The sequence below is a fragment of the Protopterus annectens genome, chromosome 13.part0 (genome assembly GCF_019279795.1).
Source record: "Protopterus annectens isolate FY-2018-M chromosome 13.part0, PAN1.0, whole genome shotgun sequence".
Taxonomy (NCBI): domain Eukaryota; kingdom Metazoa; phylum Chordata; order Ceratodontiformes; family Protopteridae; genus Protopterus; species Protopterus annectens.
This window is the reverse complement of record NC_056747.1, coordinates 966,124,092-966,150,730: the sequence shown is the minus strand read 5'-3', so window position 1 is coordinate 966,150,730 and position 26,639 is coordinate 966,124,092. Positions and strand designations below refer to the sequence as shown.

General features: G+C 36.2%; 1 protein-coding gene across 1 annotated transcript in view; it reads right to left on the bottom strand.

Annotated features, from left to right (window-relative positions):
* DHX58 (DExH-box helicase 58) overlaps positions 1–26,639 on the bottom strand; it is a 409,135-nt gene that overhangs the window by 321,473 nt on the left and 61,023 nt on the right. Inside the window, exon 3 of the mRNA XM_044054731.1 lies at positions 2,670–2,874. Within this exon, the coding sequence (XP_043910666.1) occupies positions 2,670–2,874 (205 nt within the window). The remainder of the gene's footprint in view (positions 1–2,669; positions 2,875–26,639) is intronic.

Below are 26,639 nucleotides of genomic sequence, written 5' to 3'. Positions count from 1 at the left end.
TGACCTTGCAAAAGCTTTCACACAATACCCCACTCGGGTATCATAGAAAAGCTCACCAGCTTAAATGTAAACCCATATGCCACAAGATGGGTTGCAAACTGGCTCAAGGACAGAACCCACAGGGTTAGAGTTGCTGGTGCCATGTCAGACTCCAAGCCGGTCACAAGCGGTGTCCCACAGGGCTCAGTCCTGGGCCCCTTCTTGTTCAGCATCTACTTTTCAGAAGTGCAGGCAAACATAGGAGGATTGTGGCTGACAAAGTTTGCAGATGACTGCAAACTGGGCCCCATAGTTGAAAATCCATCAGACACAGATATCCTTCAGAGAGGTCTCATAGAAATGGATAACTGGTGCCAGAGCCATGGCCTTAAGCTAAACACCAAAAAATGTATAGTCATACCCTTTGGTAAAAACAAGGTAACCCCAAGTTACCACATAGGTGGCAATCCATTAAGCACAGAAGCGGTTATCAGGGACCTGGGGACCCAAGTTGACAGTAACCTTTCTTTTGACACTCACATTGCCAAAGTGGTTAGGAGGACCTTCTACATTGCCCACCTGATTATGAAGGGATTCACATCCAGATCAAAGGAGGTCATTGTTCCCCTGTACTCTTCACTTATGAGACCAATGATTGAGTACAATGCCCCATTCGGAATGTATCTTACCCGACACCTGCAGCAATTGGAAAGACCCCAAAAGTTCCTCACCAAAAGGATAAAGGGGCTCAAAAATATGCCATATGCTGCCCGACTGAAGAAACTCCAGCTCTATTCAGTCGCATACCGTCTACTCAGAGGTGACCTGTGCCTGACATACAAGGCCATGTCCAACCCGGAATTAATGGACATGCTTCACCTCAAAAAATCCAAATCCACCAGAGCCACAAGAGCAAGAGACTTAAACCTCAACACGGATATAAATAGGACGTGCTGGAGGGACAGATTCATCACCCAGAGACTCCCTATGCTGTGGAACAGAATCCCGGTCCATGTGAGACAGAGCACCTCGCTGGCTCTGTTCAAGAGGAATCTTGACCAGTGGATGGGAGATCGTAGGTTTACCCCAGGGATCATCTCTGTATCACTGCTGGACAGAGGCACGGCAAACTAATGGGTATAGTATTCTTCAAACTAAGGGGTGGTGAAAGCCACACAACTCTGGCTAGGCTTATAAATGCCCTAGGGCAGATAGCCTAGTATGAACCTATGAACCTAAAAGGACTGCACACTGTTAACTGCTTGTTCACAAGTGGTCAAAATTCAGATCTGTCATTTTAGCAGATAATAGATTCTAGAAATGCACTAATGTTATGTGAAACTACTGGAGTCAACTTGCATGCAAAATTTAGAAATATGTTACAAAAAAGGCATTAAATTGATGTAATAGTGCCAAGAATGTTCAGTGCTGTTAGTCATGAAATGGAAAGTAGATTGTAATCATGAATCACTAAACATTAGACTATTACATCAGCATATTTAGAAGGCATTTAATTAGTAAAATGAGCTTGTGATTCTATCATTTTTAGTTAATGAGAAACGACACATGACAATTTTCATATTTTTCTTTCTGTTGCTCATCTAACAGCCTGCTCCCCACCTGGGCATTCCTCTCCTGTAACCCCCTCCCCTTTTGACTCATTTGTTCCCCAAAAGAGAACAAGAGGCGTTGGGGAGTGGAATGCTGTTATACTACAAATTTGGGGAATTTGTCACAGTGCAGTTACCCTGAACTCTTTCTTGAAAGACGCATACAATTACCATGACTGGCAGGCTGGCTAGTTCTGCAAATGGCTCATACAGTCATTGCAGAGAATTGTTCCTCTAACTGCTGCAGCTCCTTTGAATTCCCATGAGAGTATTACGGCAGTAGGACTTGTGAAATCCCCTGCCCCATGGAAATGAGTTAGCCATTGTCCATTAGTTCTTCCCCACCCTTCCTGACAGGGTCTATATTACGTGATCGAACTTTTAAAAGTTCAAACGTCATATGGTCGACACCATATGATCGAATTTTTAAAAGTTTGAACATTTCAATGGAGATCTCCGTACAGTGTGGAATGGGAAGATTTCCCTTTTCTGTACTGTAGTGTGATCTCTTAGTTGGTATATTTAAACAGCGGGGGGTGTGGGGGGCACAGCCCCCCATGTGGGATGTGCAGGGGGGTTTGCCTCCCTACTTAAAATGTTCAGGTAGTTTTTTTTCCTGTGGTTTATTTTTTTATTAGATTTTCAAACTTTTAAAAGTGCAATCATATGGTGTGACGTTCGAACTTTTAAAAGTTCGATCATCTAATATAGACGCTCCTGGCAAGTCTTCTCATGACCAGGCTGTTAATGAAACCTGCTTCACCAGCACCACCAACAGCAGCTTATCACTGCACCATCAGTCCACCTCTAATATATTTATATTTATATTTAAAATATGAGAAAAAGCTCCTCATGTCAAATAGAATCAGACTCCCTTTTTTGTACGATACTGAAAATATTTAATAGGAATAGGTTTTTCGCTGCCGGAAATGAGTTAAAAACAGCAATGTAGTGTTCAGCACAGAGAAGAAAAAGACCACTGAAAGGGCACAAACAGCTCACGATTAGTATAGGACACTATGTAAGTCATTAATCTGTTCTGCAGCATAAAAAAAATCAAGTATTCTGAATTGTTCCTACCTGATAGTTCCACGTGTTTTTCCTCTTCCATGTTACTAAGTGCATTCTCTAAGATCTGTGCTGTACATATGATAACATCATTCTCCTTCACAACATGAGAAAAAAACATCTTTTCTTCAGAGTCCCCGCTTATTGCAACAACTTTAAATTTGTCCTTTAAGAAGGGCTGGAATTCTTTATTGAAGTGTTGATCAACTAGATGGATCTGTACAACAAAAGACATGATTATTACATTGTTATAACTTAATTTAAGCATAGCAAGACATAAATGGACCTTTTCCCATTTTCATACAGCTTTCTCGTGTTCAGACATGCCAACATGTCTGTGAAAAGACATTTCACTCTGCTACTGACAGCTATTTCACTTAAGACTTACTATCATTGTGTCTCCAGGAAAAGATGGTATTCCAGTGGAAGTTTGGAAGCTAGACAGAAAGAAAGTGATAAGAGGGGCGGAGCCTAGATGGCCAACTGAAAGCAGCGAATTTTGAGAGCTCCATAAACTATTATAATAAAGGAAAAGTTTATTATTTTCAAGTTTAAAACATCAGAAATCTATAGATAAACCACTAAACTACATAAATATTGATTTTGGTGGAGATATACAAAACTTTTCCTGTCAAGTAACTTGGAGTTATAGAGTCACTGAATATAAACAACTCAAGGAATTTTCATCCAGATGCTGCTTTGAAAAAAGAACTGCAATTGATGACATTTACCTTACAGGAACTATCTTTGTAGATGGATGGCTTTAAAAATGACTTAGAAAAACTCAGATTAAATTCTCAAAAACAGACTGATACTCTTAAGGAACTATTACAGCAACACCATACAAAAATAACAAATATAGAGACTTCTCTAAATGACATTGAAGCGAGACTCAAAGAGGAAGAATTCCAAAAAGAATGTCTGCTTAAACAGAATACATGGCTGCTAAACAAAATAGATGACTTAGAACACAGTAAAGGAGAAACAACATAAGGATCTTTGGTCTGCCTGAAAACACTGAAGGAGAAGACATTATTTCATTCTTAACAACCTGGATTCCTGAATTTTTAGACTTGAAAGAGACCTTCATTTGGAATTGAAAGGGCGCATAGAGCACTGAAGAAACCTACTTCTAACTCAGCAAATACTCCACCTAGATCCATAGTTATAAAATGTCTTTCATTTCTGGACAAGGAACTAATATTAAAATCTTCTTGGAGAAAATCACCCTTAAAATACAATCAAAGCCTGATAAGGTTTGACAATGATTATTCTTCCAGAATACTAGAACAAAGGAAAACAGTCTGGCCAATAATAAAACTGCTGAAACAAAACAACATTAAAGCACAGCTGACCTTTGCAGCCAAGATAAAAATACGTTTTGCCAGTGAGATAAGAACCTTTAATGACTTAGAAGAAGCTACTATATTCATCAAAAACAACAACATAGTGTCTGTCCCATAAGAAATGGAATGGATGGCCCCGAATCTTAAAAGAATAAAAGAAACAAATCCTTGGACTGATGCTAGAAAGAAGAAACAAAAAAACTGATTCCAGGATAGCTGTCACCAAAAAATAACTCTTACAGCTACATATCAACTGATATGGTACATCACTTGTCATCTGTTTTTATTTAAAAAAAGGAGGGGTTTCTTGAACAACTGAGAAACAGTAATAATTTATTCAGAATGTTCAAAGAGTCTAATAATTCTTCACAAACAAAGGTAGGTCAAGATGGGTTACTATTTACATTATATATAAACCAAACAAAGCAACATATAATATAAACATAGAAGTTTCTATTCCCCTAATTGAACTTAGTGAATACTTATCTTGTTCATTTTTCATTGATTTTACTTATAATAATTTAAGTAATTAATTAACTAATTCAACAAGGTACCATTCATCAGAGTTCAGACTCAAATGTAACAAATTAACAACATATATAATACCAGTAACAGTAGAGTGCTTTGAAAAAAAATGCTGTCATGGAGACTAAGGCCTTCTTCAGTTAAAGTATGGTTTAGAAATGTCATGTATATCCTGGTTAAATAAAAGTAGCAAGCTCTTAGTACAAATGTCATCATTATTTTGTCTAAATATAGTTAATATCAATTATGGCAGGTATCACAGCTATGAGTGCTGTTTGATTAATCCTGATATGGTGTGCGTGGATGCAGCTGTGTCTGGCAGCTAGTACAAATGTCATTATTATGCTGTCTAAACATAGTTAATATTAATTATGGTAGGTATTATAGCTTCAAGAGCTGTTTGATTAAGCCTGACATGGTGTATGTGGATGCAGCTGTGTCGGGCAGCTGTTGTATGTTGCTGTTTAAGTCTCTGAGAAGCTGTGGGTTGCGGCTTGTGATCAAGGTTTACTGATGCTTGTGTATTAGGAAGAGACATTTGGTGTTTTAGTCTGGATCCAGGGGAAGGGGTGGATAAAACTGTGATTTGGGATATTTTGGCAGAGAATAGTTTGTTTATACATCTGCTGAGTGAAAGGTGGGAAGGCTAGAAGAATGTCTTATCTCTTGTTGTGGCGGCTTGTTGGGATTTTTTTTTTTATCTGTTTGCTCTCAGTTCTTTTTCTGGCTGCTGCCTTGCTGAAAGGGAGGGAATTTAGGCTTGAAATTGCAGTAAAGTGAAGCTTGCTTCAGGTGCATCGCAACCCTCTGGTATGCAGTACACAGACACACTAACAGAAACAGATGCTCCCAGGTTGCTATGGTAATGGAGACAAAGTGACAATAATGCTTAACAGCTCTGAGGAGCCTCCAAGATGATTCTTGTCAATGAAGTTTTTGGTTTAAAAAAAAAAATAAAGGGGCTGTTTTAAACCACATGTACACATATTGATGGTCTCCCAACACTTTGTTTAGCTCATTAAGTTTATTCTTGCTAAAAAAAAAAAAAATAAGCACAATTTATATTTAAAATGTATTTTGGTCTAAACACATTAAGGGCATACATAAGAGTGGAAGTCTGAGTTATTGTGAAAGACTAAGAGCACTTGGTCTTGTGCAGTACCCTTTGCAGTGGTCTGGGAGGTGAGCTTGCTCGGACGTGTTGGGCATATGGGAATAGCTGATTCTAGGGGAGTTTGGTGTTGCTGGGAAGTGCTAGAGAGTCATCAGATTTCCTTTGTGGAAATATCCGTGGGAATGGAAGGTGTGTTGAGTGGTTCACTGGCAGAGTGGCCACTGCATGGAACAGGATGGTAAAATGGAACAGGACAAATATTGGTTTGGATATTTTAAGAACAGCCTGGAAACACACCACATGAACTAGTGAATGGTAGTCTGGCAAAACTGGATGGGCATTGCTGCCTGTGCTTGAAGTACTGATATGTGTGTATGTAAGGATGGAAATATACTTATAACAAATAAGAAACTAGAATGGTCTCATAATTTAAATCTATGGACTGTATAAACATGCTTGGAAGGAGCTAATAATAAGAATAAGCATTACAGCTTGTGGTCTCTCAAATAAATAAGAAACAGCCAAAAAAAAAAAAACACATGCACACAATAGTTACGTAATTTATGATTTTAGTAAATCTAGACATAAAATATATAATCATCTTATAAGATGAAGCAGTCTGCTGACTTTAGATATTAAAGATAGGATTTAATAACATGGGCTTGTGTATAACAACACCACTGTCTTAACTTATCATAAATGGCATACACTACATTAAACATCAAGGGGAAGCATGATGATGTTCTTATATAAGTAAATATGCATAACAACTTAACAAGTCATGTAATTGCTTTAACTTGAATTATGGTTTTGTAACCCATCTTGACCATACATAATACTTAAGCTGTTACCAAGGTAACTAATGTTTTATACATGACATCAAACTGACAAAGTTGTTCAAGGGAAACAATAGAAGCCTGAACTAGGAATGTCACAGAATGTAACAATCATATTCTGAACAAATAGTATTAAATTGACAATAATCATTTAGTTTAACCTTTGTAAATCCAATAAAATAGTCGAGTCCAAACAGGCTGTGCTAACTTTTATTCCATAAGAACAAGTAAAATTGTGATAAAACTGTGAGTGCTTTCAGGATAAACCTTCATCAGACAGTGAAACAGCATTCATGAAGTCTATTTAAATACATTTAAAAACACAACCACAAATCATCTCACTGCCCTCCTTTTCTTAAGGGCTGGTCTTAAAGGTATACATGTATTCAACCCTGGTGGATGATTTGCTGCTAATTCTATAATCCGGTGTAGTTCATTATACTCAGTGACATTTACTATGTCCCCTCAATTTTACTCATATGAGTAACCTGTATAACCATAAATTTAAAGGTGTGTTTTGGATTCTTAGAAGTATGCACATACAGAGCGTTACATTCATCTTTCTGTCTAATACTGTACAAGTGATGTATTCTAATTTTTAGTTTACAGTTGATTTTCCTAACATAGTAACTGGGGCATGATTGACACATTGATAAACATACCACATTTTCCATGTGGCAATCTGCATATAGTTTAAATATATATTCCTTTTTATTTATGAGATGAACAAAGCTATTTTTATCACTAATCATGAAGCAAGTCTTATAGTGCCTGCAAGGAAAAGTACCTGTTCTATCTGATGTTAACCTAGTTTTATTTCTCATTACTGGTTCTTTACACAAAATGTCTTTCAAGTTACTGTTTACGTCTAAAACCAAACTTGGTTCTTTATCCGCTACATTTTTGAGTCTATCCTCACTTAACAGGATTTTCCAGTTTTGTTTAATTATTTTGCAAACCCCATTGATATTGTTGCTATATTGTAGCATAAGCCAATGTTTATTACTTTTTTGTATCATTGTGTTGTTTTCATGGCTTTGTGTCTCATTGACTTTGAACCATGTTCTAGCTATTCCCTTTCTATCTCTCTTCACTAGTTCCAACCCCTCTTGCATCAAGTTGTTTGTATAACCCCTTTGTACCATATGGTTCTGTAAATGTTCCAGCTCTTTTTCAAAGTTAGCTTCTTCTGTACATAATATCAATGTACATAAACGCTGTCCCACTACTATGTTCTTAAAATTACGTCTAGGGTGCATACTTGAAAATTCCAAATAGTGATTGCTCCAACAATTTTTCTTGGATAGAGAGGATGACATACCAATCCCTACATCTTTAGTTATTCTTACATCCAAAAAATCTATGGATTTGAAATCACTTTTTACTGTAAACCGTAAAAAATCAGTGGTTGTCTCCAAATGCTTAACAAACCTTGTCAGTTCATCCTCACTATGTTGCCATAAAATATAAACATCATCCATAAATCGAACATAATGCAGTAGATATTCACTCCATCATTGATCATTAATACATACATTCATTTCTTCCCAATATGCCAACACTAGGTTGGCTTATGAGTTTGCACAGGGTGTGCCCATAGCCACACCCTGTTTTGCCTATAGTATGTTCCATTACACATAAATATATTATTTTCAAGTATGAGTTGTAGAACTTCCAGAATTAACTGGTTTGTTCTCCCATCAAACACTTTCTTTACTTTTAGTACTTCCCTAATCACATTTAGGCTATAGTTATATCTAATAACAGTAAAGAGGTTGCTAACATCAATTAATACAGTGGTCATTGTTTTGTTTTTTACAACCTCCGATATACTCAAAAAGTGTCTTGCGTCTTTTAATATTCGTGGGTAACACTGCATCACTATTTTCAGTTTAGTTTCCACCCATATGGATAAATGTTCTGTTATCCACCCCCTACCTGAGACTATCGGTCTCATGGGTGGTGGTACAACATTTTTGTGGATTTTTGGAAGCGCTTTAAATATTGGTGTCACAGGATGCTCTACATGAAAAAAGTCTAACAAATCTTGTTCCAACAACCCGTGTCCCTTGAGTTCTTCTTGTTTTGCTCTCATTTTACAGATTAAATTTCTCAGCATTATAGGAGAAACACTTAAATAAGTTTGTGCATCTTTAAGTAAATCATTCAATGCTGAGGTATATGCTGCACTATTGAAAACAACAAGACTGCTACCTTTGTCCACTGACTTAATTACAATATGTTCATCTTCAATCAAAGAATTTAATGCTTCCTTTTCAGAAGCATTCACGTTATCATATTTACTATAACATTTATCAAAATAATTTCTAATTTAAAATTCACATGTCCCTAAAAAAGTTTGTATCGTGGGGTGTATTATTGGTACAAACATGCTTAGATGTTTTAACATTGTTCGTACATTCATATTACTACCATACATTTCCCTCAGTGCTATATTACGCCCAAACATATGCAAATATAAAATAATATCACTTACTTTCGAGCCTCTGCTCAGTATAAAAGTCAGCCCTTTCCCCAAAACTCGTAGCTGTTCTGGGGTTAAAACCACATTAGATGAATTAAATACATTATAGTCACCAACAACAGTCAGTCCACTATTTTGTCTCTTCACTTCCCTCTGTTGGGAGCGGCCTCTCTGGTGTTTGTTTTTCTTGTGCACTGGTACCAGGAAAGTGGGAAAATTCAACCCCTTTCCCATTTCTAGATTTTTTTCATATAGAGCATCCTGTGACACCAATATTTAAAGCGCTTCCAAAAATCCACAAAAATGTTGTACCACCACCCATGATAGCTCAGGTAGGGGGTGGATAACAGAAAATGTATCCATATGGGTGGAAACTAAACTGAAAATAGTGATGCAGTGTTACCCACGAATATTAAAAGACACAAGACACTTTTTGAGTATGTTATCAGAGGTTGTAAAAAACAAAACAATGATGAATGTATTAATGGTTACTCTTGATGTTAATAACCTCTTTACTGTTATTAGTAATAACTATGGCTTAAATGTGATTAGGGAAGTATTAAAAGTAAAGAAAGTGTTTGATGGGAGAACAAACCAGCTAATTCTGGAAGTTCTACAACTCATACTTGAAAATAATATATTTATGTGTAATGGTACATACTATAGGCAAAAACAGGGTGTGGCTATGGGCATACCCTGTGCAAACTCATAAGCCAACCTAGTGTTGGCGTATTGGGAAGAAATGAATGTATGCATTAATGATCAATGGTGGAGTGAGTATCTACTGCATTATGTTCGATTTGTAGATTATGTTTATATTTTATGGCAACATAATGAGGATGAACTGACAAGGTTTGTTAAGTATTTGGAGACAACCACTGATTTTTTACGGTTTACAGTAAAAAGTGATTTCAAATCCATATATTTTTTGGATGTAAGAATAATAAAATATCTAGGGACTGGTATGTCAACCTCTCTATACAAGAAAAACTGTTGGAGCAATCACTATTTGGAATTTTCAAGTATGCACCCTAGACATACTTTTAAGAACATAGTAGTGGGACAGCGTTTACGTACATCCCCTTATGTAAAGAAAAAGCTAACTTTGAAAAAGAGCTGGAGAGTTTACAGAACCATATGGTACAAAGGGATTATACAAACAACTTGATGCAAGAGGGGTTAGAACTAGTGAAGAGAGATAGAAAGGGAAAGGCTAGAACATGGTTCAAAGCCAATGAGACACAAAGCCATGAGAACAACACAATGATACAAAAAAGTAATAAACATAGGCTTATGCTACAATATAGCAACAATATCAATGGGTTTTGTGAAATAATTAAACAAAACTGGAAAATCCTGTTAAGTGAAGATAGACTCAAAAATATAGTGGATAAAGAACCAAGCTTTGGTTTTAAATGCAACAGTAACTTGAAAGACATGTTGTGTAAAGAACCAGGAATGAGAAATAAAACTAGGTTAACATCAGATAGAACAGGTACTTTTCCTTGCAGGCACTGTAAGACTTGCTTCATGATTAGTGATAAAAATGTTATTGTATTTATTTATTTATTTTACATTTGTTAACCGGGATGGTCTGACTGGATACTTGTCCATTTTCAGCGGAGTCTCGGGGAGAAAAGCTCCAAATTACCTATACAAATTACAAAATTACAAATAGTAGGAACATAGGCCTAAGTTATAGGCATTACAAAATAGATAATCCAGTAAATTGAGGTTACATACAAGCTTATTGTAGACATAGTACATGCATCCATCCATGAGGCCTGAGGCATACTTTTCAATTAAATGCCATAGTTAAGATAACATATTACCTTGGATTTAAGACATTTTTATTTACACAAGCAATACCTAGAATAGCTAACATAAAGGATCGCCTTGGTTAAAAGAGGAGGGATGTGTGGGGTCCTAGTCCGGGTTGGTACAGGGACATATCCATTGTGATTTGAGGTGGCTTTTAAGTTTGTGTTTAAATATAGTTGGTGAAGACTCTAGGGTAATATCAGCTGGTAGTGAGTTCCAGTATTTACCGACAGAGTTGGCGAAGAGGGAGTCACCTGCAGCATGGTTGGATTTGATCGTAAGTACTAGGAGTTTGGTGGATGAGCGGAGTGTTCGATTGTTGCTGTAGGGGCAGACTATGTTTCATAGGGCTGGGGTATTGTCTGGATGGTGGAGGATTTTATGGGCAACTTTGAGCTGGTTGAGTTGTAGGAGGTGGGGTAGTTCCAGCCAACCCAGGAGATTCAGGTTCTGGCAGTGGTGGGTACGGTAGGGTGAGCCAGTTGCAAATCTAGCAATGTGGTTGTAGCATGATGACAGTTTATTAAGATCGGTTTTATTCAGGTGGGAGAAGAGAGGGGAGGCATAGAGAAGGGTAGATAGGAGATGGGAGCGGGCAATTGCAATTCTAGCTTGTGGGGTGAGGAATGATTTGATCCTATAGAGACTACCGAATTTTTTATTGATAGTTTTTATGGTTTGATTGATGTGAGCGTCAAACCTGAGGTTGTTGTCGATCATGACACCCAACAGTTTGGTTTGTGTTGCTGGGGAGATAATGGTACCATTATTAGCTGTTATGTTGAACAGTGGTGTGGTGGTCCTATATGTTGGGGTGAAAAGAAGTAACTTAGTTTTGTTGGGATTTAGTATTAGGTGTTGGTTTAGTAGCCAGTTTTCAACCTTGTTGAAGGTGCTTTGGGTTATTGTGGTAAGTTTTGCTGGGGTGGAGGCAGAGCATATCAAGGTCGAGTCATCTGCATATTGAATGCAGGTGGCCTCTGGTATGACTGTGCTAAGTTCATTTATAAAGATGGAGAAAAGTAAGGGACCTAGTATTGAGCCCTGGGGACTCCAAGTCTGATGGAAAGGTGTGAGGACAGTTTTCCCTGCCACAGTACAGCCTGTTGCCTACCTTGTAGGTAGGATTCAAACCATTGAAGGGCCTGTTTGTTTAAGTTGTAGGCCTCTAGGCTTTTCATTAGCATTTTGTGATCCATCATATCAAAGGCCTTGGACATGTCTAGAAAGAGAGCAGAGGACAGTTTGTTATTGTTACGATTGTGGTTTATAGTGTTTGAGAAAGAGAGAAGGGCTGTTGTGGTGCTGTGATTAGGCCTAAAGCCATGCTGTGAGTTGGATAGAAGTTTGTTCTGTGTGAGATATTTCATGAGTTGAATATGAACACACTTTTCCATGATCTTAGCTAGTGGTGACAAAATGGCTATGGGCCTGTAGTTAGACAGTTCAGTGGAACTGCCCCCTTTGTGAAGTGGTATGACATGTGAGATTTTCCATATATCGGGGATTATGGCTTCTGATATGGATCGGTTAATAAGGATAGAGATGGGGTATGCAATTGCATCTGCAGCCTTTTGTAAGCAGTCCGCTGGGAGGAGGTCGACAGCCAGGGTGGTGGGACTTAGTTTCCTAAGTAGGGTCTTAATGAGTTGAGTGGGAACTGGTTGGAGACTGAAGGGAGTTATAGCTTTGGAATTGGTTGTGTTAGGATAAGAACCAGTGGGTGTGAGTTGGTTTGCTAAAGTTTGGATGGTTAGAGGGAAGAAGGTGTTAAAGGAGTTGGCAATGTTTTCTGGGGGATTTTGATTAATGGTAGATGGGTTTGGGGTGGTGGTTTGTCCTGGGTGGAGGAGTTGGTTTATTCCCGCCCAGAATTTCTGAGGTTTAGTTTTGTGTACTTCTTGTAGGCGGTAGTAGTATTTCTTTTTATCTATAGTTACAGATTTTTTGGCATCATTTCTTAGTTGCCTAAATAATAGATGGTCAGGTTGGGTTTTAGTAGTCCGGTAGGTGTCCCATGCTTTATTTCTTAATGCAAATTTAGCCCAAGTTTCTTTGGTGAGCCAAGGTGCAGTATTGACCTTGGTTCTACTAGTATGACTGGGGGCATGAAGGTCGAGTATAGCCAGGAATTTGAAGTTAAAGTAATTGACTGCTTCATCTAACGGGAGGCTTTTTAGGGCAGACCAGTTGCATGCCTTTAGTTCATTGTTAAATTTTTGGGGATCAAAGTTTCTGTTGCTTCTTACAGTTCTATAGGTGGGTTGATGATAGTAGTTAATCTTAAGTTTGAGTATATATGTGAGGCAGTGATCACTTAGATCATCTGGGTACGGTGCCTGCCATATAGAGATTTGGAGAGTTATTGATGAGTATCCAGTCCAGGGTACTAGCTTTATCTTGTGATTTGCTTAGCCTAGTGGGTGAGGTTATGGTTTGGGTAAATCCTTGGAGGTTTACATAGGTTGTTGGGGATTGAGAGTAGCTGGCTTTCCAGTCATTGTTGAAGTCCCCTAGAATTATGGTTTCCTGCGGCTGGTTGTTGTTGAGCCAGGTTAGGAACTCCTCAAGGGTGTCTGTGTTCTTTCCTGGGGGAATGTAGACACAGACAATGTTTATGCTTTTATGGTTGTTAATGTGTAGCTTTGTGATAATGATTTCAGCATTGTTGAATAGGGGGGGTTGTAGGTTGGCTATGGTGACAGATAAGGTGGACTTGTAGAGTATTGCTATCCCTCCACCCTTTTTTTGGTGCGATCAAGCCTATGCATGTTGTAGGCGGCAGGACTTCATTGTCCTTAGTGGCAGGTTTTAGCCATGTTTCTGTGAGGCAGAATATATCAGGTGAATATACTGCCATGAGGGCATGTAGGTGCTGGATTTTGTTATTTATGCTCCTGCTGTTCAGATGGCAGGCCAGCAGGGAGTCTGAGGGTCTATGTGAGGGGCCTATATTGGTTGGTGCGTTGGTGGAGGGAATAGAGGTAGTAGTAGTGGTTGGACCTGGGTTTGGGTGGATGTCACCATCCATGGTGAGGTTGTTTTTTAGCCTAGTTATGAGTTTCCAGATCTTGAGTAGAATATTATGATAGTACCTTGGTTTGTAGCGGATGTATTTAGGTCTGGTAGGGACATAATTGGGTTGGTTAAGAATCTGGGAGGGGGGAGGTTCAGGAATGTTGTGTATAAGTGAAGGAGTTGAGGTCCGGAATCTGGGGTACTGAAAGCCAAGGTGTACCGTGTTCTCATAGGATGAGAGTAGATATGAGATGATTAGCAGGGATGGCAGAAAGGTTAGCAATAAAGGTGTGGAGATAGACATTGTAGTATGTTAAGATTTGGAACTAGTATGAGAGTATTGGTGGGGAGGGAGACTAGTATTGGCAGATGGGGTAGGTTGAGGTTGTAATACAGGTTGTAAGTGATTGGCTTTGTTCAACCCAAAAATAAAAAGGAATATATATTTAAACTATATGCAGACTGCCACACAGAAAATGTGGTATATTTAGCAATGTGTCACTCATGCCCCAGTTACTATGTTGGGAAAAATAACTGTAAACTAAAAATTAGAAAACAATATCACTTGTACAGTATTAGACAGAAAGATGAATGTAATACTCTGTATGTGCATACTTCTAAGAATCCAACACACACCTTTAAATTTATGGTTATACAGGTTACTCATATGAATGAAAGGGGGGCATAGTGAATGTCACTGAGTGTAATGAACTACACTAGATTATAGAGTTATCAGCAAATCATCCACCAGGGTTGAATACATGTATACCTTTAAGACCAGACCTTAAGAAAAGGAGGGCAGTAAGATGATTGGTGGTTGTGTTTTTAAATGTATTTACATAGACTTCATGAATGCTATTTCACTGTCTGAGGAAGGGTTATCCCGAAAGCAATAACAGTTTTATCACAATTTTACCTAATAAATTGAATAAATGAATAAATGTTAGCACAGCCTGTTTGGACTTGACTGTTTTCTTGGATTTACATTATTTTTTTGGCAAGCGAGTCCTTAAGGAGAGGAAGAGAGAATTTTTATTCTCAGTTTAACCTTTGCTGATTATACAAAATAGAATGTTGCCATTTAAATCTAAAAACTTTCAGTATATGCCATAAAATGGTAATTTATGAATATGGAAAGGGAACTTGTAATCATTAATCACAATAAGTTAATTTGTTGTTTTTAACCTATAATTTCACTCATTTTATAATAAGAAATGACAGCTATGAAAACCCTTATGTGTAGGAAATGGGGGGAAGAGGGATGCACTGATAATTAAAATGCACTAACTTTCATCAATGTTCACATAAAACAAACTGGATGCTTTAAGTAAGTTAGCAACAAACAAATTGATTACTTAAATGCTGGCAAACAATGAAATATAACTTCTGATATATCCAGTAAAATAAATTGTATTATAAACATTAGGTATAAATATTATTGCCATCTATTTATATTAAGTAATAAGTTTTGAAAGACTTCATCAATAAAGGTGAATATGTTAAATAACTGTGTGCTATAATCTTTTACTGAGGTTTTATAATATGATACATCCTACTTTACTATAATTGAATTGCTTGTCATCTATCTTTCATGTAAATTGCTTATACAATAAGTAGACCTTTATATTGTATTAGAATTATGTCTAATTTACAATAGTACTGTATCTGTTCAAAATAATATAAATATTGCTTATTCCTATTACAAATATTCTCCATATGATAATTCAATTTAAGGAAGTCAGATGTTCTGGATTGTCAAGGTATGAGTGATAATCTGATGGACTTAGGTTTACCCATCAGATTAGGAATGATTTTCATTCCGTGGCTAGTGCAGATCATAGTTTTGTTAACATTTATTAATTTAAATGTGTTATTTCACAAAAACATTTTTAGTATGCCTAACCAAAACATTACTTTATTGGTAAATACTCAAAGTATAAAACTGATGATTTCCTTTAAAAACTCATATACTTTATAGTTATCAGAGGAAAGTGTTTAATAGTCACAATAAAACAAAAAATACATAGTGTAAATAACCTAAGATGGATTTATCTTTATTATCTTTAAATACCAATGGCTTAAACAATCCTAGCAAGAGATCAAATCTACTGAAATATTTAAAACTGAACAAAGCACAATTTGTCTTCCTTCAGGAAACTCATTTCAAAACAAATGACAATTACAAATGTAATCCTAAGGAATATATGATATTGGCCCAATCCACTTATAAGACAAAGAAAAAAGGGGTGACAATTTTATGGAAAACAAATGTGATTAACCCAGAAATCATTTATAAGTATGAATATAAAGAAGGCCTTACGGCATTAGTAATAGTTAAGTATAATAACATAATATGGACCCTAGCCAATCTATACTGGTTCCCAGGTATTGGAATAGGAACTGTTAAAAAACACTTGGATTTCATTTCCAATAATTATAAAGGCAACTTAATATTAGGAGGAGATTTTAACTGTATATTTGATATTTCTGAAACTACAAATAAAAGACCACTGCATACATCTGCTGTATCAAAAGCTTTAAACAAGAATGTAGAATCATTTCATCTAATAAATACTTTCAAATTTAAAGAAGATAAATCTTTGTTGTTTTCCCATCAAAATCACAGATTTGGTACCTAAACTAGAATAGATAAAATATTTGCTGCCAATGACTTACACTCTAAAATCATTAATTTCTCAATCACTCCCTGCCCCTTTTCAGACCACAATTCATTGATACTAAAACTTCAAAATGGGTACAAACCATCTTTAACTCCAGAATTCCAGCATATATAACTAAACTTAAACAGTTCAAACCCTGGTTATTATCTGAATTACAGTTCTTCTTAGATATTAATTACGCCACAGAGATAAATAAAATAATGATATGGGACTCATTAAAAGCTTACATATATGGTAAAACCCTAACTTGATATAAAAAAATCAGAGAATGGGATTCTGAATTATTAGATCTACAATCCAAACTTTTGTCAGTAAAAGCTGAAAAAAAATCAAAATCATTAGGAGATGAAAAAGAAAGTAGAAGTATTAAACAATAGATACAATGAAATTCTAACACATAAAATTAGTTTAGCTTTAGAAAAACTAAAAATGAATACCTTGGCCACTTCTCCCAAATATCTACATAATTTATCCACAAGAATCAAAATACAATCAAAAGCTAAAAACATTAAAAGTATCTTCCATAAAAGAAAGTGAAAAATGTCTCAGATATAGGTGACATTCTTGATGCCTATAGAAATCACTAAATAGAACAGTTCCAAAAAGAAAATATACATAGTGATCAATTAAATCTAGATGTAAAATGTTCTAATATAAAAAATACCAGAAAAATTAAAACTGGATCTGCAAGCACCCATATCCTACAAAGAAATTGCAGATACAATAAAATAGGGTAAAAATAATAAAGCTCCAGGTATAGATGGCATAATTATGGAAATATATAAACGTTTTCCTTTAAAGATACTATCCTTCTTCCATAAAACTCTATTAGAACTTCAGTCACAAGCTTTAATCCCACCCTCTTGGAGATATTCTTTAATCACACCAATCCTAAAAGAAAACAAATCCCCAAACCTCTGTACCTCATATAGACCTATATCATTATTAAATAATGACTATAAGATATTTATGACAATATTAACTAACAAAATGAAAATGCCACTATCCAAAACAATAAATAATGATCAAACTGGATTTATATATCATAGACACACACATGACAATATTAAAAGGATAATTTATCTTATAGATTATGTTAATAAAGAAAATAAACACTCATAATTGGCTTAGATATAGAGAAAGCCTTTTGATTCCCTAAATTGGGACTATTTATTCAAAATCCTAATGCTATTTGAATTTCCTACATCCTTTGTTCATCTCCTAAAGAATATATATACAAATAATTTAGCATATGTCAAGTTAGGTCCTTTTACCTCTGAATCTATACATATAACAAAAGACACTAAACAAGGATGTCCCATGTCATCAATTCTATTTGGTCTGGCTATTGAAATATTGGCAGATTAAATTCGTAACAATATAAAAATTAAAGGAATAGATGTTTATGAACAATACAATTCTAAAGTAATGTTATTTGCTGATGACATATTACTAACATTATCTAATACAAAAGAGACATTAGATATATTAATTGACAAATTTCACATGACTTCAGGACTCTGTTTCAATAAATCAAAATCAAAATTATTTTTTTAATAAAAAAAAACTGCAGACTAAGGGTGATCACATCATAGGGAAACAAGAATCTACCTTAAAATATCTAGGGATTGAGTTATGCAAGGATAATAATGAATTAGTCTCAAAAATCTATAATATCATCAATACAATTAAAATCTCTGTGGAATAATGGAACAAAATAATATTAACATTTGAAGATAGACTACAGTTAATAAAAATGGTTTTACTGCCCAAGATCCTATATATAGCCTTGGCAATATAACTGTTACCAGAAAGGAATATACGTAAAGAAATAAATTAATGCTTAATAAAATGTTTATGGTTTCCCAAAACAAACAGAATAGCTTTAATACATCATATCAGACCATGGAAACAGGGATGATTAAACGTTACTGATATAGAAACATATATAAAAGCATCAATATCTAAAACAATCTCAGATTGGAAAAGTCCAAATTAGTCTGCAAATTGGAAAGAATTACTAACTGTAATATCAATAAATTAATTTGATTTACAAAAAAATTTCAAATAACAGATAAAAACAATTTGCCATGACACATATTATATATATTAGTATGCAATATAACATAACTAAACCAACGAAAACTCGTATGTTTAATTATTACATTGACTCATTTAGGAAAATTATTAATACAAATATAGATTTAAAAATCTGGTTTGATCTTTTAACACCATTTATAGTCACAAACAACTTTCCACCTAAAATATATAGAGAAATTATTAATTCCTGGGAACAGAAAGGATTTGTTTGTTGGCTCCAATGCATCAAAGAACTAAAAGTTTTAGATATGCAAGTAATAAAAACAACATACAAAATTCCACAACAGGACTGGCTAACTTTACAGAGTATTCTGTTATATTCGCAAGATTTAAGTAGAATAATTAACAATTCTTCATTTAAAGAAATAATTACATATACAAAATACATATACGAAATCATATATAATGACTTTGACATGGAAAACAGTATTTCAAAATTTTACAAAATATTGCTACACTATAAAACAACACCCAAAATCTCATATTGGAAATATATAACAAAAGGACACTCAATACAGTTAAATGAAGATATTAAAACAAACATCTTATTATCAATAAAATATATATCCTTTACACAATATTGGAAAGTTTTTAATTGGAAATGCTTGCACAGAGCATTCTTAACCCCAGATAGAATCAGTAAAATTAGTTCTTTCTTAAAAGGAATATGTTGGCGATGTGAGCAAGTACACAATGCAGATTAGAACCACATTTTCTTTGATTGTGTTAAAATTAAGCCATTTTGGAATGGTATTAATAACTTTCTAAAAACTTTATTTAATGAATAATTTTATTTAACTAAAGCTCTTGTATTATTAAATGTGAATGAAAGTCCTTATTTAAATAGATCAAACATGCATCTAGTATGGACTATACTTGCAATTTCAAGGAAGTGTATAACAAGAAGATGGAATACAAACACAATACCAACTTTGGAAGACTTCTATAGCCTGCTGAAGACCACAGCATTATTGGAAATTAAAATTAAAGAACTAAGAATTTATCCAAAGCCATTTATCAACAACCCTTGGGGAAAAGTCTATTGGTTGATTGACACTATACAATAATTGATCAGACACTCCGATAATGGATTGAACATACTTATAAAGTAACTGTATACATTAAGATCTGTTATAGTGTCAAGCTAATATAAATAGTGTACATGGTTATTTAAGATGTTATGTATAAATACTATGGAATTCATTCAAATGTATTTGAAAAATAATTTTTTTTTTTTTGAGGAAAAGAAAGTGATAACAATCTGCAAGGTTTTGCTAAACAGTATTTTTAAAAGGACGGGAAGCACCAACTTCCTGGAGGAAGTCTGTGGTGGCTGTATTACCCAAAGACAGTAAAGACCTATCAAATCCAGGTTCATGGAGGCCCATTTCAATTTTAAACTATGATTATAAAGTGTTTATGTCTATAATAGCTAAAAGAATGCCAAAGGTGTTGACAAAATTGATACATATGGATCATTGTGGTTTTGTGGAGGTGAGGCAAAGATTTAAAAACATTATTAAAACAATGATAACACAGAGGGAAGCAGAATGCAATAAAATACCACTGTTGTTGGTGGGTCTTGTTGCAGAGTAGGGCAATGAAAGCATTTGCATTCCCTGATAAAATAATAAGGTTAATTTCAGGGATATATGAGGGATTGGAGGCAAAAAATAAAGTAGAAGGATTCTTTCCTGAACAGAGGAACTAGGCAGGGTGTCCTCTTTACCCATTGTTATTTGCATTAGACTTAGAGACAATGACAAAGAAAATAAGGGAACTCAGAAATTCAAGGATACAATTGGCATGGTAATCAAAAAAGATGTCTTTATTTGTAGGCAATATTATTTTGTACCTGATAAAATCAGAAAAGGACATCTCAGTGTTTTGGAACATTCTGAGACAGTTTCAGGTCTTTACAGGATATATAAAATTAATCATCATCTTCTTTCGGCTGTTCCCATTAGGGGTCGCCACTGTTTCCATTTCTTCCTGTCCTCTGCATCGTGCTCTGTCACACCAACCACCTGCATGTCCTCTCTCACCACATCCATAAACCTTATCTTAGGCCTTCCTCTTTTCCTGTTACCTGGTAGGTTCATCCTTAGCATCTTTTTCCCAATATACTCTGCATCCCTCCTCAGCACGTCCAAACCAATGTAATCTTGCCTCTCTGGCTTTGTCTCCAAACCTTCCAACCTGGGCTGACCCTCTAATATACTTATTCCTAATCCTGTCCACCCTCTTCACACCCAGTGCAAATCTTAACATCTTTAACTCTGCCACATCTAGCTCAAATTCCTGCCTTTTTGTTAATGCCACTGTCTCCAACCCATATAACATAGCTGGTCTCACTACCCTCTTGTAGACCTTCCCTTTCACTCTTACTGGTACTCGTCTGCCACAAATCGCTCCTGACACTCTTCTCCACCCACTCCATCCTGCCTGTACTCTCTTCTTCACCTCTCTTCCACACTCACCATTACTCTGAACTATTGATCCCAAGTATTTAAACTCATCCACCTTTGCCACCTCTACTCCTTGCATCCTCACCATTCCTCTACCCTCCCTCTCATTCACACACATATATTCTGTCTTAGAACTGCTGACCTTCACTCCTCTTCTCTCTAGAGCATATCTCCATCTCTCCAGGGTCTCCTCCACCTGTTCCCTACTCTCACTACAGATCACAATGTCATCTGCAAACATCATAGTACATGGGGAGTCCTGTCCGATCTCATCTGTCAACCTGTCCATCATGATTGCAAATAAGAAAGGGCTCAGAGCTGATCCTTGATGTAATTCCACCTCCACCTTAAACGCATCCATCACTCGCACCACAGACATCACCGCTGTCACACTACCATCGTACATATCCTGTACCACTCTTACATACTTCTCTGACACTCCCGACTTCCTCATACAGTACCACAACTCTTTTCTAGGCAGCCTGTCATATGCTTTCTCTAAGTCTACAAAACACAATGCAACTCCTTCTGACCTTCCCTGCACTTCTCCATCAACACTCTCAGAGCAAACATCACATCTGTAGTGCTCTTTCCTGGCATGAAACCATACTGCTGATCACTAATCATCATGTCACTTCTTAACCTAGCTTCCACTACTCTTTCCCATAACTTCATGCTGTGACTGATCAATTTAATCCCTCTGTAGTTACTACAGCTCTGCACATCACCCTTATTCTTAAAAATCGGTACCAAAACACTTTTTCTCCATTCTTCAGGCATCCTCTCACTTTACAAGATTTCATTAAACAATCTGGTTAGAAATTCCACTGCCATTTCACCTAAACACCTCCATGGTTCCACAGGTATGTCATCTGGATCAACAGCCTTTCCATTCTTCATCCTCTTCATAGCTATCATTACTTCCTCCTTGCTAATCCATTTCACTTCATGATTCACTATCCCCACATCATCCAACCTTCTCTCCCTCTCATTCTCTTCATTCATCAACCCCTCAAAATACTCTTTCCATCTGCTCAACACACTCTCCTCACTTGTGAGTATGTTTCCCTCATTATCCTTTATCACCTTTACCTGCTGCACATCTTTCCTAGCTCGGTCCCTCTGTCTAGCCAATTGGGACAGATCCTTTTCTCCCTCCTTAGTGTCCAACCTTTCATACAACTCTTCATATGCCTTATTCTTAGCCTTCACCACCTCTCTCTTTGCCATAGATTCATAGGTTAGTACTAGTGCACCTCATCTCCTTATACTCCTGTCTACTTTCTTCATCTCTCTGACAATCCCACTTCTTCTTTGCCAACCTCTTTCTCTGTATACTCTCCTGAACTTCCTCATTCCACCACTATGTCTCCTTCTCGTCCTTCCTCTGTCCAGATGTCATACCAAGCACCTTTCTAGCCGTCTCCCTTACTAGCTCTGCTGTAGTTACCCAGCTATTTGGTAACTCTTCACTGACACCCAGTGCCTGTCTTAACTCTTCCCTGAACTCCACCTCACAATTACCCTTTTTCAATTTCCACCATTTGATCCTTGGTGTTGCCCTTATACTCCTCCTCCTCTTCTTGATCACCAGCATCATCCTACAAACCACCATCCTATGCTGCCAAACTACACTTTCCCTGGTCCCCACTTTACAGTCTCCAATCTCCTTCAAACTGGCCCTCCCACATAAGATATAATCCACCTGTGTGCATCTTCCTCCACTCTTGTATGTCACCCTATGCTCCTCCTTCTTGTTAAAATATGTATTCACCACAGCCATGTCCATCCTTTTCACAAAATCCGCTACCATCTGACCTTCTGCATTCCTTTGCTTAACACCATACCTACCCATCACTTCCCCATCCCCACTGTTCCCTTCACCAACATGCCCATTGAAATCTGCTCCAATCACCACTCTCTCACCCTTGGGTACAGTCATCACCACTTCATCCAACTCACTCCAAAATTTTTCTTTCTCATCCATCGCACACCCAACTTGTGGAGCATATGCACTAACAACATTCATCATTACACCATCAATTTCCAGCTTCATAAACATCAACACTCTTTTCACCTCCAAAACACTCTTAGCATACTGTTTCTTCAGGATAACTCCTACGCCATTTCCCTCCCATCCACACCATGATAAAACAATTTGAACCCACCTCCGATACACCTAGCCTTACTCCCCTTCCATCTGGTCTCTTGCACACACAATATACCAACCTTCCTTCTGTCCATCTATCGGCTAGCTCTCTCCCTATACCAGTCATACTGCCAACATTCAATGTTACGACCCTCACAACCACAGTCCTAGCCTTTCTCCTCTCTTCCTCCCTTCGGCCATTCCTTCCACCTCTTCTCCTCCCTCGGCCAACAGTAGCCCAATTTCTGCCAGCACCCTGTTGGGTAACAGTACTGGTGGCGGTCATTGTTAACCCAGGCCTCGACTGATCCAGTATGTAAATCTTTTTTGCTGTCTGCATGAATGATGTGGCAAAGTTTTATGTCAGATGCCCTTCCTGATGCAGCCCTCCCCATTTATCCGGGCTTGGGACCGGCACAAAGAAATGCACTGGCTTGTGCATCCCCAGTGGCTGGGTTATATATAAAATTAATGAAGATAAAAAGACTATAGCTGTAAACTATGTACCCAGAAATAAACTGGTTCAGCAAGCAATACCAATATTTATGGAGACACAATAAAATGAAGTATTTAGGAATATTTATGGCTGCTAAGGATATGTGAGAAGAGACAAAAAAGATAATACAAAAATTAGAAAAAGGATGCACTTGTTCATGGATATGGATAGCAAGATACAAGCAGTGAACATGTTTTCAGTCTCATTAGTTTTATATACAGTTCAGGGATATTTTCATCAACCAGAGATGTTGTCAATAGTAATTACTAAAGAGCTGAAAGATCTTATCAGAGAGGAGATGAGGGCAAGAGTCAAGTGGGATAAGTTTATCCTTCCAATAGAACATGGTGGTTTAGAATTACCTGATGTGAAGAGATACTTTAGAGCTACACAATTAAGTATGAGTTAAGCAGCCCCTGCAGGTATGGTAACTGCACTGCTCCAAAAAGACCTGATAGCAATGCAAAACAGAAGGAAGCCAGCAGACTGTAGCATTCAGTATTTATTCACTGATGAAGGCTATGTACATTTTACAGCCGAAACTGGTCTGTTTTATCTCTTTTTATTTTATACTATGCTTTTGAGCTAGTTTGGAATAAATACAGAATGCTACAGTCTGCTGGCTTCCTTCTGTTTTGTATTGCTACACAATTAAGTCTCATATACATAACACAAGCAGAAAGATTTAAATCAAACTGGAAAGGGATGATGATGAAGTAGGAGCGAAATTCAAGAAATAAAGAGAAAGTGAGATTTTGAATGCAGATCTTTAAGGAGAATAACAACAGCCATGCAGAATATTATATTCATAAAGTAGCAGAAAGTATTATAAAAACTAAGCCAAAATGGGAAGGACATTCTGCTGATAGGGATGACTGCAGTTAGGGGTGTGACATCCCCACTCTGAGCCAGAAAACAAGGAGCCTGAATCCTCATTACTGACACTAGAGAGGGACGTTCACTTGGAATACAAACGGATACATTCAGTATTTCCAGATGCAGACCTCTCTGCATCAACAACGGACAAACCAAAAACCGTTAAAATCAAACCTTGAACTAGCTGCGGGAAAAATGGACCGATTGGTACTGCTGCTCTTGGCTTCCTTAGCTTAACTACTATGTCCAAAATGCAAAGCAACTTATTGCTTCAACAATAAAAGTATTTTTGGTTAGTTAAAACAGCAAAAAGTAAACGCTTTTCGTTTTCATAAATTCGAAAACTTTTTCAAACACCTAATACTCCACCCCTTCCTTCTATTTATACAATTCATGACATCATGTACCATTAAAGATACAAGACACCCTAAAATAAAATAACCTTATAAAGTTCTAAAGTTCTAAAATTCTGTAATTGTAAATTTCTTAAAAAGTTAAATAACTCACACAAAGATATGAAAATAATAATAGGATTCAGAACTAAGATCTTTGCAATACATACATTTGTCATCTAATCCTATGAGTGTTTACCCTTCACTCGTTCATTATGTAGATACTTTGTATTACAATCTCGGTACTTGTAACAAAATGTTACCTCCATTCCATGAATGCGCTCATATTAGCTATGTTTGTACATATGTGGGTAAACTAAAACACCTTCTTTTAAGCGCTTAGTTTATAATGTTATGTCCTACACTGCGTATTGCTGTCTATCTAAACCATATGTCTACGTGATATTCCGTCTATGTACATGAAAACCTTATTAACAATTTTAAGATTTTAAAGTACGTGTTACATTCAATAAATGTACATAAAAGACACTGTTCAAGTTTCTATAGATACCATTATTTAACACTTTCTAACTCTATGACGTGTATATGCGTGATTTCGCTAAAAATGAAGATATGTAGGTACATAGGTACGTAGTTAAATAATAAAGTACAATAAAGAAAAACACTTTATTTTACTTTATTATTTAACTTTAGCACAACTGACTTAAGCAATGGTAACTTAATAACTTTTGTGTAACATATATACACATATATATTTTCATAGTAAAACTTTATGAGTACCAAGTTCCTTAATATATATGCATACATTTTTTTGGAGCTTAGGTAAAGTAAAATGTAATTAATATTTTTAATTTTTAATTTTTAACATTTGTAGAATTTAAAAAGGCAGGTCAACACCAGCTGGCAGAGATCTTTTACAATTGGGGTCCAGTAACCAACAGTGTAGTTACCATTCCATTACACTCGTTACACCATGAGTGCACTTATAGACAGAAATTTAAGAAGTATTTTATTGTCAAACCTAATTCTGTCACCAAAAGACTGTGATATGCGGTGAGTCAGACAATCAAGGTCACTAATATAACATAACGCATGGTACAAATGTGTTAAATAATAAAGTAAAATAAAGAAAAACACTTTATTTTACTTTATTATTTAACTTTAGCACAACTGACTTAAGCAATGGTAACTTAATAACTTTTGTGTAACATATATACACATATATATTTTCATAGTAAAACTTTATGAGTACCAAGTTCCTTAATATATATGCATAAATTTTTTTGGAGCTTAGGTAAAGTAAAATGTAATTAATATTTTTAATTTTTAACATTTGTAGAATTTAAAAAGGCAGGTCAACACCAGCTGGCAGAGATCTTTTACAATTGGGGTCCAGTAACCAACAGTGTAGTTACCATTCCATTACACTCGTTACACCATGAGTGCACTTATAGACAGAAATTTAAGAAGTATTTTATTGTCAAACCTAATTCTGTCACCAAAAGACTGTGATATGCGGTGAGTCAGACAATCAAGGTCACTAATATAACATAACGCATGGTACAAATGTGTACCTACATATCTTCATTTTTAGCTAAATCACGCATATACACGTCGTAGAGTTAGAAAGTGTTGAATAATGGTATCTATAGAAACTTGAACAGAGTCTTTTATGTACATTTATTGAATGTAACACGTACTTTAAAATCTTAAA